General features: G+C 44.9%; 1 protein-coding gene across 10 annotated transcripts in view; it reads left to right on the top strand.

Moving 5' to 3' along the window:
- Positions 1-12,188, top strand: part of Strada (STE20 related adaptor alpha) — a 32,963-nt gene extending 20,775 nt beyond the window's left edge. For all 10 annotated transcript variants that reach the window (XM_015504798.2, XM_015504797.2, XM_015504796.2 and 7 more), the window contains 9 exons: positions 291-393; positions 924-1,045; positions 2,566-2,674; positions 2,792-2,915; positions 6,061-6,232; positions 6,767-6,871; positions 10,344-10,585; positions 11,007-11,049; positions 11,320-12,188. In XM_015504798.2, the coding sequence (XP_015360284.1) occupies positions 291-393; positions 924-1,045; positions 2,566-2,674; positions 2,792-2,915; positions 6,061-6,232; positions 6,767-6,871; positions 10,344-10,585; positions 11,007-11,049; positions 11,320-11,472 (1,173 nt within the window). In that variant the 3' untranslated portion in view covers positions 11,473-12,188. The remainder of the gene's footprint in view (positions 1-290; positions 394-923; positions 1,046-2,565; positions 2,675-2,791; positions 2,916-6,060; positions 6,233-6,766; positions 6,872-10,343; positions 10,586-11,006; positions 11,050-11,319) is intronic.
- Positions 12,189-15,060: the final 2,872 nt, after the last annotated feature.

Genomic DNA, 15,060 nt, shown 5'->3' with positions numbered 1-15,060 from the left:
AATCAGTTGTATGAAAGGACAAGCAGATTGACAGTTTACTGGAACAGCCCCTTGTCATATCCCAACATGTGTAGATATTGCAACACTTAACTTGCTCAGGTATCATTGTTGATTCCTACACTGTACATCTTGTGTTTTCTCTTCAAATAGTGTTGGTACTGTTTCTTTGCCAGAGTCAGGATTTGTGTGTTTGTTTAGATTCCAGTTTCCTCATGGGTTTAAATTACCACCTTCACCCAACTCCAGTCCCACCCCATTTTCTTTGTTAACCTATTTTTCTTTTTCTTTAGACCAATGAGGCAAGCTCAGAGTCGATAGCATCCTTCTCTAAACAAGAGATCATGAGTAGTTTCCTGCCAGAGGGAGGATGTTATGAGCTGCTTACCATTATAGGTAATGTCCAGAGACTGTCATTGCTTTTCTGTTCCAGGGGACTGCTGCAGCTTAGCTCAATTAGTAGGATTCACAATGACAAACCTGGCTCCTGTGGATCTTCTTTGTTTTTTTTTTTTCTGCCAACTATGCAAAGAAATCAAGTTTCCAGGAGAAACTCTTTTGCCATTTTTTTCTTCATAGTTGTATACTTCTGATGTCCCAGGTCATAGCTAGCTAGAATGGTTGACTAAGAAGGAACTGATAGGAGAAAACCCAAGAAATGTCAGTCATCGGGCTGGGGTTGTGGCTCATTGGTAGAGTGCTTGCCTAGCATGTGTGAAGCACTGGGTTTGATTCTTAGCATCACATATAAATAAGTAAAATAAAGGTCCATTGATAGCTAAAAGGAAAAAAAAAGAGAAATGTCAATCATGAAAGTAACAGTAGGGAAAATTTTTAATTAAATTTTTTGTTGAAATCAAATTCTTTTTCCATTAAAGAGATTAGAAGCTGTTGTTCTTATTTACGGCATTCCTCTTTTCTTTTAGGCAAAGGATTTGAGGACCTGATGACAGTGAATATGGCAAGATACAAACCAACAGGAGAATATGTGACAGTACGAAGGATTAACCTAGAAGCTTGTTCCAATGAGATGGTGACATTTTTGCAGGTAATAAAAAATGAATGCGACTCTTAGAAGTTCCATAGTAATTGTAAGACATCTCTCACATCAATCTTCTGAAAGTTCCTGCAAAGGATCTCATCAGCACACACTTCATGGATGGCTTCTTGACTTCAAAAGTCAAGAAGCTTTCAATGGAGAATCTTAGGCATTGGCCATTATATGTATTTTATGCTCCCTTCTTCAAATATTCCTTTGTGGCTCATTCATTATTTAAAAGACTGAGTAACTGGTGCACAGTCATATATAGTAGTAAGTGGCAGAGACAGCATTCAGACCCAGGCAGTCTTGTTTCCAATGCAGAGCTTCTTGCCCTGCTACCAGTGGCTATCTTCTAGCTCTTAGCATCCTGCTTGCCTTAGGTTCCTTCCTTTTTAGGAAGAAAGTAGTTGCATTCTTGTTCAACTGAGAAAGACCACAAGTCTAGCAGCTGACTGGGGCCTAGACTCTCCTTGGCTAACATGGCTTGGAATTAGGAGCCTGCTCTGTGTTATATTCAATGTTCTTGTTTGCAGCCTTTCCTCTTCTTTGTTTGCAATGTTTCAATGTTTTCCCTGAATCCAAGCTTGACTGATGGTGCTCTATTCTCAGTTCATTTGTTCAGAGTAGGTTGGTGGGGCTGAGGATGGAGCAAGGCTGCCAGTAAAGCAGCTTAGTTATTTTAGAAAAACACATCTAATTTTGTTCTAGTGCTTGCTAGACTGTGTAATTCTTTTCTTTTTTTTTAATATTTATTTTTTAGGTGTAGATGGACACAACACAATGCCTTTATTTTTATGTGATGCTGAGGATCGAACCCAGGTCCTGACTGTGCTAGGCGAGCGCTCTACCGCTGAGCCACAATACCAGCCCCTAGACTTATATGTTTGTTTTTATAATTTATTTATTTTATGTGGTGCTGAGGATTGAACCCAGTGCCTCACCTCACGCATTCGAGGCAAGTGCTCAACCACTGAGCTACATCCACAGCCCCTTTTTTTTTTTTTTTACACTTCTATAGCTGCTTCTGAGGAAGTGATCCCTTGGTTTAAGATTGTTGAAAAAACATCTTATGTTTCATAGTTGTCATTTGTTCTTTATACGTTGTTTCTATCAGTTACTAGGTTTTTATTTATAATAGAAAAATTTGTTTTTGTTTTGAGTTCTGTACCTTGGTCTTTGAAGTTGAGCTAAGCTTGCTTGCAGGCTTCCTAAATCTTTAATCAGCAGTTTATTTTCATCATGTCTGAGATGGCTAACTGGAACCTTCCAATGTGTTGACAGTAGTTTCCCTGTCTGGTGGGGGATTATTTCTTGAGGCTCAGTACAGAGCCACTCTCAGGCCTAAGCAGGCAAAACAGACTGCAGGCACAGCAGGGCCTACTTCTCCTATACTGGCTTATCCTAGAACTCTGAGAAGAACACCCAGAAAGAAGTAGGTTCCCATGTTATTCATGCTCCCACCTTCACATTGGGTATCATTCTTCAGGGCTCCTTGATTTTGACTTCAGCTTTACCATTGCTTTCAGGGGGAGCTTCATGTCTCTAAACTCTTCAACCATCCCAATATCGTGCCATATCGAGCTACCTTTATTGCAGACAATGAGCTGTGGGTTGTCACATCATTCATGGCATATGGTGAGTGGGAAAAGGTTCCTGGTATAGAGGGTTCTAAGAACTCTTTTGGCAGATTGCTTATGTGCCATCATCTTCCTCTGTTACCCTTTGCTTCCTCCCCACAATTCTTTTCTTCAGGTTCTGCAAAGGATCTCATCGGCACACACTTCATGGATGGCATGAATGAACTGGCAATTGCTTATATCCTGCAGGGGGTGCTAAAGGCCCTGGACTACATCCACCATATGGGCTATGTGCACAGGTACACTCTTTGTTTTTTCCTTTATATTTTTAGTTGTAGATGGACACAATACTTTATTTTATTTATTTATTTATTTTTAATGAGGTGCTAAGAATTGAACCCAGTGCCTCACCCATGCTAGGCAAGTGCTGTACCACTGAACTACAACCCCGGCCCCCACAGGTATGCTCTTTTTGCAGGTAGGTACTGGGTATTGAACTCAGGGGCACTCAACCACTGAGCCACATCCCCAGCCCTATCTTGTATTTTATTTAGAGACAGGATCTCACTGAGTTGCTTAGCACCTTGGTTTTGCTGAGGGTGGCTTTGAACTCGCGATTCTTCTGCCTCTGCCTCCTGAGCTGCTGGGATTACACACACGCGCCACTGCACCTGGTAATACACTCTTAAGTGACTTCATCCTCTATTAATAAAGAGCAAATGCTGTGTGCTGTGGCTCATGCCTGTAATTTCAGCAACTTGGGAGGCTGAGGCAGGAGGTTCACCAGTTTGAGGCCAACCTCAGCAACATAGTAAGACCCATCTCAATATAAAAATAAAAAAGGGCTGTGGATGTAGCTCAGTGGTAGAGTAGCCCTGTGTTCAATTCCCAGTCCACAAAACAAGCAAAAAGAACCTGTGACCATGTGCCCTCAGGGAAACAGTTGAAAGTTAACTGGAGTTAATGAAGCCAGAGTTTAAAATCAAGGATCTGGGGCTGGGGATGCAGCTTAGCTGGTAGGGCGCTTGCCTCACATGCACAGGCCCTGGATTCAATCCCCAGCACCCAAAAATAAAATAAAATCAAGGATCTGGGTCTGACCTTGCCACCGATGGTGGCATTTAGCCTGTTAGTGGTGAAGCCACTGTTTTCTGTTTACTGGGCAGCTTGGTCCTGAGTATTAATGTGAGAGGAAAGAACATCTGACATGGACCACTCCCCTACTTCCTTTCTAGTGTGCTTTCAAGTCAGTCCTAAGATGAGTGGCTGCAATAAAGACAGATTTCTTAATAGGTGTTGTCAGGAAAACTGGTTTATAGTAGGAAAGATGATAAAACTGGAACTCCATCTATCTTCATACCCAGAGAGAACTGCAGGTGGATTAAAGCCCTAAATGTAAGATTTAAAACTCAGACTTAAATAGAAAACAATGTGAAGAAATAGGTTGTTTTTTTTTTTTTTTTTTTTGGGCATACCAGGGGTTAAACCCAGGGGCACTTAACCGTTGAGCCACATTCCCCACCCCCTTTTTTAATATATAGTTTATTTAGAGACAGGGTCTCACCAAGTTACTTAGTGCCTCACTAAGTTGCTGTGGCTGGCTTTGAACTCGGGAAACTTCTGCCTCAGCCTCCTGAGCCACTGGATTACAGGCGTGCGCCACCACACCTGGCAAGAAAATAGTTTTATGATCTGAGACTAAAAACAACTTTTAAACGTTTTAGAAACATAAAACATAAGGCAAAAATATAGATGAATTTGATTATATGAAGACTCAGTTCCCTATTCAATAAAGGATATCATGAACAAAGTGAAGAAATGGGTAACAGAGTGGAAGAAGATGTTAGCTTTGTCTAAGATACACAGGAGCTTAGAAATAAGAAAATTTTGCAAAGCAATGAGAAAAGGACAACAAAGAATAGGAAAATGGGCAAAGGATATGAAGCTTATAAAAGAGAAAATCCCCAAAAGCAAACAGTCATAAGAGCCAGCACTGAGGCCTAGCAATCAGAGAAAAGCAAATAAAACTAAGATATCACTTTATACTCTTGAAACTGGTGGTGGTTCAGAGTTTGGGTGAAGCCCAGTGCAGTGGGAACCTGAAAGCTTCTTTTCAGATAGTAGAAGATGATTGATTCAGCCAGTCAGGTACACAGAACCAAGACAATTAATACTGCCTCTGGGGTGTGTGCCCCAAAGAAACTGTCACACAGCCCCATGAGGGAACATATGTATCAATGTCATTGGTCATATTTGTACTGAGTAGAGGCAGTATGAGTATCCCTCCCTGGAGACTGGGAGAATGAGAATAAAGTGTTAGATTCCCACCCTGGACACAAGGAGGCAAGTAGAAGCAAAGATCAGATATGTAAGATATATAAAGAGAGCTATCAGGTGGGTCTTGAAAATATAGCACTGAGAAAGGAAGAATGAGTTGCATAACATTCTTAAATTTAAAATATACATACAAAACAAGTAAATTTAAAATGTACATACAAAACAATGGCATACTTTACAAGAATGCCTATAAGGGGCTGGGTTGTGGCTCAGTGGTAGAGGGCTTGCCTAGCATGCACAAGGCACTGGGTTCAATCCTCAGCACCACATAAATGTAAAATAAAGATATTGTGTCCACCTAAAACTTAAGAATAAAAATTTTTTTTAAAAAAAGAATCCCTACAAATAAGAAGTACAGATTAGATTATTAGTGGAAGCTAGGGGGATGTGCATAAAACAGAACAGGAGGGCTGGAGGTGTGGCTCAGTGGTAGAGCGCTTGCCTAGCACATTTGAGGCACTAGATTCCATCCTCAGCACCGCATAAAAATAAATAAAATAAAGGTATTGTGTCCATCTTCAACTAAAAAAAAAAAAACAACAGATCAAGACATAGTAAGTTTTAAAATCTGATTGCTGGGTGTGGTGGCACATGCCTGTAATCCCAGTGACTCAAGGGGAGGAAGCAGGAGGATCACAGATTCAAAACCACCCTGAGCAACTTAGCTAGGCTATAAGCAATCTAGCCCTGTCTCAAAATAAAATATAAAAATGGTTACGGATGTGGCTCAATGGTTAAGTGCCCCTGGGTTCAATCCCTGGTACCAAAAAAAAAAAAAAAAAGGGTTGGGGTTGTGGTTCAGTGGTAGAGCACTTGCCTAGAATGTGTGAGGCACTGGGTTCGATTCTCAGCATCCATAGAAATAAATGAATAAAACAAAGGCCCATCAACATCTAAAAAAAAATATTTAAAAAAGTGATATGTACATGGGTTCATGCTATCTTCTCTTTTTTTGTATGTTTGAAGTTTTTCATAAAAATATATTTATATATAAAATGTATAACATACACCTGGGTGTGAGCTGAATAGATGTAGTGTGTAAATACTGAGGGTTTTTAGTGTGAGGCGCTCCTGTTGCTCATTATCTCTCTTTTCCTTCCCCACCAGGAGCGTTAAAGCCAGCCACATTCTGATCTCTGTGGACGGGAAGGTCTACTTGTCTGGTTTACGCAGCAACCTCAGCATGATCAGCCATGGGCAGCGGCAGCGTGTGGTTCATGATTTTCCCAAGTACAGTATCAAGGTCCTCCCTTGGCTCAGCCCAGAAGTCCTTCAGCAGGTCTGTGCATAGGGTCCCAAGGAGTCCCCATCAATTCATGATTTCCCAAGGAAGCTATAGGAATTTCCCAGGGATGGGGTGGGATGCTCTGTATTTCTGAGTGGGCTAAAGGGATCCTGGAGGGAAGGGGTCCCTATTGGCCAGATATGCATTGGTACTCAAATTAACATGGATATTATCTACCCACTGCAGATAGATGTTGTTCCCACTTGCTGGGGTCCTATTTCAACTCCCCCTGTGGAATCCTTCCTACCTTATGGAAGAGTGAGCATTTTGGTGCTCTTGCGACCCCTATGCTGAGCAGGAGCATGGCCCCAGTGCTCCTTCCAGAGTACTACATAGTAGCACTAAACATTTGTTCCTTGTAAAATAGCAGCTAATCTTCAGCAGTACAGGCAAGGAGAGTCATTAGCAGCTGCTTCTGATTGTGGGAAAGGCATTCTTTTCCTCCTCAGTTTTGTTCAAATCTTCTTTTTCTAAACAAAGACCGGGACTGCAAATGAAGTCATCTGTGGCTTTTTTCTTCTGATTTAGAATCTTCAGGGTTACGATGCCAAGTCTGATATCTACAGTGTGGGAATCACTGCCTGTGAACTGGCCAATGGCCATGTCCCCTTTAAGGATATGCCTGCCACTCAGGTGAGCCTGTAGCCCAGTTGTTCCCTTCTTACCTACCTTCCTGCCTTCCACAAATGTTTCCTGAATACCTGCTACATAAATGACATAGATTAATGTTAGCTCAGATGAAAAGACACGGTCCTTTTCTTCAAGAAGTCAGGGATGGTTGTGTACTTCTTCATGTCCTTCTCTACATGATAAATACTGTTGTCATGGAGCCCAGTCCAGTGAAGGTGGAGCCTGGAATTAGCAGTGCAAATGGAGGCCCACCTACCATATGTCTATTTAAAATGTATAAATCAAGCTAACCAATTTTTATAAATTTATAAAATATCTTCTACCTATTTTCTGTCTCCTACCTTGAAAGGTCAGTTTCTAATTTGGAATTCTTAGACATCTGAATTTTGTTTTGCTTTGTAGTACTGGGGATTGAACCCAGAGGCACTTTACCACTGAGCTGCATTCCCCAGTCCTTTTTATTTTTTATTTTAAGACAGGGTATCACTAAATTGCTGAATCTTGCTAAGTTGCTGAGGTTGGCCTCAAACTTGTGATTTTCTTGTCTCGGCCTCCTGAGTTGCTGGGATTATAGGTGTGTACCTCCGTGTCTGGCTAACATTTCAGAGTTCTGTGCCGCCTTTCTGACCCACACCTTTGGAACCTCCATTCTGCAAGTTCACCTTCTATTCATGCCCCTACGTATGGCTACCCTTTGGCCCACCCTCTGGCCTTAGAATACACAGCCTGTACCACAGTCTGGTTGGACAGGCCCAGGGAAGAGGCTGATCCAGACCCCATCAGAATCAGGAAAGTAGACCTAGAAGAGTCATCTGGGCAAGGGTTACCTGGGTTCCAAGTGCCTGGAGCATGGCCTAGAATGAGGAGGGGGCAGGCATGAACTCTCAGTAAGCCTCTCTCTCTCCCATCTGCGAACTGTTCCCCCTGTTGGGAGAGGGAAGCTTAGGAATGGCCAGACCAAGGGCTGGGGATGTAGCTCAGTAGTAGAGCCCTTGCTTAGCTTGCATGAGGACTTGAGTTTAATCCTCACTACCACATACACACACAAAATAATATATGTTATATAAAATAATAATATATGTATATACATACACACATATATTTTTAAGCAATTAATAAATATTTATATTATTATTTCATCTTTAAAAATTCACCTACAGCCAGGTATGGTGGTGCCCGCCCGTAATCCCAGCAGCTCAGGAGGCTGATGCAGGAGGATTGAGAGTACAAAGATAGCCTCAGCAACTTAGCCAGGCCCTAATCAACTTAGCAAGACCCTGTCTCAAAATAAAAAATAAAACATGGGCTAGGGTTATGGCTTGGTGGTTAAGCACCCCTGTTTTCAATCCCCTACCTCCCCTACCCACAAAAAATTGACCTGCACAACTTACCATGGCAATATGGTTGAATAATATTAGAGTTGGGGGTGTAACTCAGTAGTAGAAAGCTTATCCAGCATGCTGAAGGCCCTGGGTTTAATTCCCAGCACTGTAAAAGCCATAAAAAGAATGACCAGATGAGCCCTCTAGAGGAGGGGACCAGGGAGGCTTTGAGGAAGGAGGCATTTGGGTCAAGCCTTAAAAGCAAATATCAATTTACTGTGTGAAGAATGGGAACAAAAACAGACTCTTTAAGACTCAAGAGTCAGGAAGGAACAGGATCTTCTAGGCACAGTGCCACATTCCTGCAATCCCAATGATTTGGGAAGCTGAGGCAGGAGGATTATAAATTCAAGGTCAATCTCAGCAATTTAGCAAGACCCTGTCTCAGAATAAAAAATAAAAGACCTGGGGATGAAGCTCAGTGGTAAAGTGGTCTGGGTTCAATCCCCAGTACCAAAGAGAGAAAGAAAAGGATCTGGTGAACAACATCAGCAAAATGTTGTCAGTGGCTAAGGTACAAGTGCTTTTGGGGTGGGGGAAGCTGCTTGGTGATGAGGCTGGAGAAAGAAGCAAGGGAAGCTCAAGGGCATCTCATGAAAAGCTTTGTATTCCATTCTAATGTATAATTAGGCTCCTATTGCAAAGCATATGGAGACTTGCTAGAGGGATTGTTTGTTTGTGGTTCTGGGAATGGAATCCAGGGCCTCATACATGCCAGGCAAAAACACTCTTTATCACTGAGCCACATCCCTAGCCCCTACTGGAGGATTTTAAGTATGGGGTGATCACATCAGACACATATATTTTAGAAAGGTCATTCTAGCAGCTGGATTCGATCTGGTAGATGAGTCAGGGGGGTGTAGAAATGTAGGTAAAGTGCCGGGCACAGTGGCTCACACCTGTAATCCCAGAAGCTCGGAAGGCTGAGGCGGGAGAACTCAGAGTTCAAAGCCAGCCTCAGCAATAGTGAGGTGCTAAGCAGCTCAGTGAGACCCTGTCTCTAAATAAAAATACAAAATAGGGCTGGGGATGTGGCTCAGTGGTTGAGTGCCCCTGAGTTCAATCCCCAGTACCAATAAATGAATGAATGTAGGTAAAGTCCCAAGAAAAATAATTTAGTAACAGAAGAATGCTCAGGTTCAGATTTATTTATTTATTTTTAAACAGAGAGGGAGAGAGATAATTTTTTTTAATATTTATTTTTTAGTTTTCGGTGGGCACAACATCTTTGTTTGTATGTGGTGCTGAGGATTGAACCCGGGCCACACGCATGCCAGGCGAGCGCGCTACCGCTTGAGCCACATCCCCAGCCCTCAGGTTCAGATTTAGAAGCAGCATTTATGCAGGTAGAACTTTGTGCAATGCCTGCGCTTTTCAGTATGGCAACCACCAGCCACCTGCAGTTATTAGCATTGAAAATGTGACTAGATTGAGGGGCTAAATTCTAAACGTGATTTAAGTTAATTTAAATGTTAATAGCTACATGTGGCTAGTGGCTACTACACAAGTGCAGCCCTAGAGAGATTCCTAGGTTTCTGGCTTGGGCAGCACATGAAGTTCAGGAGGACAGCAGTATTCAAAGTGGACTCGTTTTACATGTATTGAGTTGAAGGCTTTGGAACAGTCACCCAATCCTGGCCTGCCCCGGCACACTGCTTCTGCAGCCTGCCACTGTAAAAACCCAGGATATGGTACTATAGGTTCTGCATTGTGGACCCAATTGGACCCACCTGGGTATGGCAAATGGGCTTGGCCTCAGAGAAAGTGACCTGGCTGCTACCTCTACCCTGAGATGAAGGCTTTACAGTTAAAGAAATTTGATGTCTTGTAAAGGGAGAGAGGCAGTGGTGGCCCTTCCAGCGATGGTAGGGGCACTTCTTGCAACCCCTCCACTCCTTCTCCTGTCAGCCTATGTAGTGGGGAGCTGCTGAGTCAGTGGCCAGCATTCCTTTGGAAAAGTTAGACTTATTCCACTTCCGTCTTTTCTCTGTTCCCAAAAGATCATTTGCTTATGGGGAAGAGTTTATTTATGAAGAGACTCCTAGGTCTTCCAAGGCCCCCTCCAGCCCAGGCCCTGGCTCTGTCCTTCCCAGATGCTGCTGGAGAAGCTGAATGGTACAGTGCCCTGCCTGTTGGACACCAGCACCATCCCTGCTGAGGAATTGAACATGAGCCCTTCACGCTCTTTGGCCAACCCTGGCCTGAGTGAGAGCCTGACCACCAGCAACCCCCGGCCCTCCAATGGCGACTCACCTTCCCATCCCTACCAACGAACCTTCTCCCCCCACTTTCATCATTTTGTGGAGCAGTGCCTTCAGCGCAACCCGGATGAAAGGTATCCCTCTGGCCTTGGAGCCAGGCTTTGGGGTAGCAGAGGGAGCTCCAGAGTTGGGGCAAGACTTTTAAAAGATGTACCTCTCATAGAATCTATAAGGGGGCTGGGGCTGTAGCTCAGTGGCAGAGTGCTTGCCTGGCACGTGTGGGGCACTGGATTCAATCCTTAGCACCACATAAAAATAAAAGTTCTGAAACATTAAAGAAGAAGAATCTGTATGGGTTTGGGCTCCCTGGAAGAATGAGGGGCCAAACAGTAAGAGAGATCAGCTCATGAATTTGCTAAAAAGCCAGCCTGGATAGTTCTGGATGTCATTTTTGGTGAGCTGAGGGAAGAAGTAGAGGTACCTGAGGATAGGAGGTCAGCAACAGGAGGTGGAGCTGGGCATGGGTGATGTGGATCTCTTCATCTTCTTCTCCAGGCCAAGTGCCAGCGCCCTCCTGAGCCACTCCTTCTTCAAGCAGGTACAGTAGCACTGCCTCAGTTCCTGTTTTTTTCTGGCCTGTTGTTCTACTGCCCATGATTCCTTTAGCTGTGGGGTGTTCAGGAATTCTCTACTATTCCTTTTGAACTAGAGAAATGACCATGTTTCTGAAGCCACTAAAAGGCACTGCTCCTTCCTCTCTATCATATTTTGGCTATGACAGGGCATCTGTCACTGGGCCATTGTTCCTGCTCTGTGTTATCCTGGGGCCTGAGCAGCAGGATCCATCACCCAGTTCTCTTCTCCCCAGATCAAGCGACGTGCCTCAGAGGCTTTGCCTGAATTACTTCGTCCTGTTACGCCCATCACCAATTTTGAGGGCAGCCAGTCTCAAGATCACAGTGGAATCTTTGGCCTGGTGACAAACCTGGAAGAGCTGGAGGTGGACGACTGGGAATTCTGAGCCTCTGCAGACTATGCATGTTCTCCAACCTAGGGCATGCAAGGCCCAGGAGCCCTTGAGGGCTGGCACATTCCCACCCTCGTGGGTGCAGACTGGATAGAAAGGACCTTCTGTCAGCAGAGCAGGCTATGGACTGATTGGAAGGGCATCCAGGAGAGATTTCTGCACTGCTTTTGAAACAAGGGAATCCCAGGCACCAGGGATTGGGAAGGGTCAGAAAGCTGACACGTCCTGTCCTACGAACTCAAGCAACATCCTCAAAAGAAAGAAAAGCTGCTCTGGCCTTGAGGCTGAAGTCTAAGTCGACTCATCAACTTAGGGAACTGTCACCTCCTCTTCCCATCACTTGTTCTCTTGCCAGCCTGATTGTATTCTTTTCCTCTGCTCTCAGATCCTATTGGTCCATAAAGGGGCAAGTCATTAGCAGTTTGCTTCCCTTGCTCTGAAGGGAAGGGTCTATCTTTTTTAAGCATCAAGTTAATAAAGCTGGGGCAGTCCATCCTTATTCCACTTATCTCTTGGACCTTGACTCCTAAACCTTCCCATAATTCATCTGTGCAGATCTTTCCTTTCCCAAGTATCCATCTTAACACCTGCCAGCTGCCCTGGTGCGTCTTCCAAGGGCCATAATGTCTTGCCTTGCCTGAAGGCTTAAAATCCTTATGCTGTGTTAGTTTCGTTGTCAGAACAAATTAAAATTTTCAGAGAACCTTTTAGAGAATGGCTTAGTGTTTGCAAGCTCACAGAAGCTATAGGCTTGCTTACTGGTATTTGTGCTTCCAAGGATGGCCAGGCTCAGGCTCTCCTCATTTCACCCTGGTCCATTCCACCCAAAAATGGGCCTACAAGTGATTGTGGGAGCATAGAAGGGACACCTTTCACTAGGTAGATAGACCAGTTTCTTTTAAAACCCATAAGAGATAGTCTTTTAAATACCCCAAATTTTAAGACTATTAATTTTTGTTTGTGGCCATCAAACCACCTGGAGCTGGAAGGGTCTGTGTGCTAAAGACTAGCCCTCTGCAGGACCTCTTCTGGGCCACTGAGGGTCTGGGCAGAAGATGCTCACCTTTGGCAGGAAAGGGTGGAGGGTTTTGTCTTGTAACCTGACTTGTGGAGTCTCCCTACCATGGGTACTAATGTCCAAAGAGCAAGAAACCTTAGAACAAGACCTGCCCACTCCTGTCATTTTTCTTTTTTTCAGTACTGGGGATCAAACCCAGGGGTATTTTACCACTGAGCTATATCCCAGCTCTTTTTATTTTGAGACAGGTCTCTCTCACTGAGTTACCCAGACTGGACTCCAAACACTTGTGATCCTCCTACCTCAGCCTTCCAAGTTGCTTGGGTTATAGGCGTTTGCTCCTGGCCCTGTCGTTCTTGTCAGCCAGTGAATGGGAGCAAAAGGATGATTCCAACCTTGGTCTCCTTTGTGGTGCTTCACAGACATGTGCACATTCATTTGCATGTGTTTGTGCATGCCCCAGCACAGTGCTTTCTGCCTTGCTGGTCCTTTCTGATGAAGACTCTGGCCCAAGCACTGCAAATGTCAGATTAAGGAAGTGCCCCTCCCTTTTCCCTGAGCCTGCTCTGAACTATCAAACACCCTTACTTTCCACTTCCTGAGAAATTTTAACACCAGTTTAAAGAAAACAGTTATATTTCTTCCCTTGAGCATTTACAGGAGCTGAGGTGAAGATAGGGGTAGAGGACCTGAAATGCAAGTGAGAAGCTTCCATCACATCTGTTTCCAGCCCTTCTCCTAACCCCTACCCAGTTCATTTTTTCATGGAGTCTTAAGTTCCCTTGTTTTGTTTTTTGGTACTAGGGATTGAACCCAGGGGCATTCTACCACTATCACTGGGCTGCATTCCAGCCCTTTTAAAAGTTTTTTAGACAGTGTCTTGCTAAAGTTGCTGAGGCTGACCTTGAACTTATGATCCTCCTGCCTCAGCTTCCTGAGTCCCTGAGATTACAAACATGTGCCATTGTAACCAGCCTTAAATTTCCTTTTCTTAACATATTAGTTTTCTTTCCTTCCAGATTGCCTTCTCCACGCAGTCAGCTCATCCTCAACACCGAACTACTGATCTTGTGATAGTTTCCTGCAACTCAGCCCACAGATTGTCCTGGGCAGAATATGGTCCTCAGGGCTGGCTCCCAGATCGTGCTCTGTAGCCAAGAAGCCTGCTCCTAGTGTCTGGGAGGGCTTCACCTTTCTTGTATCAAACAGCTCCCTTGGATGACAGGTGTGGACACTTTCCCCAGAGACACATGCAGTTGTGGAGGGTTCTCACACCTGTAAGGGAATCCTCAGGCCCACAGTGCCAGGAAAACACAGGTTCCTTTAGAGGTAAGCCAGAGGACTGACAGAGAAAAACCAAATACAGTGTGGGTGCATCCAGCCAGCCAGGAAAATGTTTGGGGGCTGGGCAGCTCCTTGCTTCCCTGCCAGGCGGCAGGCAGGGAGCTGTTCTGTTCCCTGACAAGTGTGTGGGCCCAATCTGGAGCCACCAGTTCTATTCCTGCCACAGTGTGGGAACATGCTGTTTAGGGCTGTGTTTTGTGAAACAGCCTTCAGCCTGGTTTCAAGCAAAGTCGCTGGGACCCAGAAAGCCCCAGCCTCTTTGCAGAGGTCCACAGGGACCCCAGCACAGCTGAAGTTCCACTCACAAGTGGCTGTCACTTTTAGGCCTGCTCTGTGCAGGGCACACCTGCAGGAGGCAATGCTCCTGCACTAACTTTGTTCCCCTGAATGTCACCTCAGACTTTTAGGCCTTAGCTCCCTTTTGCAGAATGAGGTTTGGGTGCTCAGAGATTTGCTTGCTGGTGGGATGGAATGATTCTTTCCCTGAGGACTTGCCCTTGGTATCCTTGGAAGGCCAGACGTTAGTGAAACAGACTGAATTGAGGACCTGCTGAATTAAGACGAACTTCCTCGAGGAGAATGGAAAGGGAAGGCTGCAACCCTCACTCTAACAGGTGCCAAAGAAGCCGAGAGGGAGATTCCTGCTTGGCCTATTGAGCACGGGTTCACTAAATATATGTGTATTTTGTCCCGTTTTGCCTCTCTTCAGGCCAACTAAATCTACATATGCATATCACCTGGCTTTTGTTGTAAGTTGTGGCGGCTTCAGTGTCACGGGCTAGAGAAGCAATCTAGCTGTTTCTTTCCAGTTTGGTCAAACTGCATAAAGTTCACTTTTTCTTTTCTTTTGCCTCTTTCTTATGCGGGCTGCAGCCGAATCCAACCAGCCAGAAAACAGGCAAGGGCCCTGGGTCGGGTTGCCAGTAACATTAGTAATGCCACAAAGTCAGGCCACAGAAAGGCTTCAAGACGCCAGCTCTGGGACAGTGGGTGCTCTGGGAAACTGCGGCCAGCAGCCTTGTCCGCCCCTGTCTACCGGGCAGCAGAAGGCGCATTGGGGTAGCAACCCTGCCCGACCTCTCATGCAGGTCAGCTCCGTGGCAAGCGGCCAGCCAAGGCCACTGACAGCGATTGCCCCGAGCCCTCCCTGCGGCCCCTAACACTGGCCCCGCAGCCTCGCGGCGGGGCTTGGCGGGACCGCGTGCCGCTGCCATCTTTCT

Source organism: Marmota marmota, unplaced genomic scaffold (genome assembly GCF_001458135.2).
Source record: "Marmota marmota marmota unplaced genomic scaffold, marMar, whole genome shotgun sequence".
NCBI lineage: Eukaryota > Metazoa > Chordata > Mammalia > Rodentia > Sciuridae > Marmota > Marmota marmota.
Note: the sequence above shows the minus strand (reverse complement) of the source record. Positions and strands in the feature narration are given on the sequence as shown.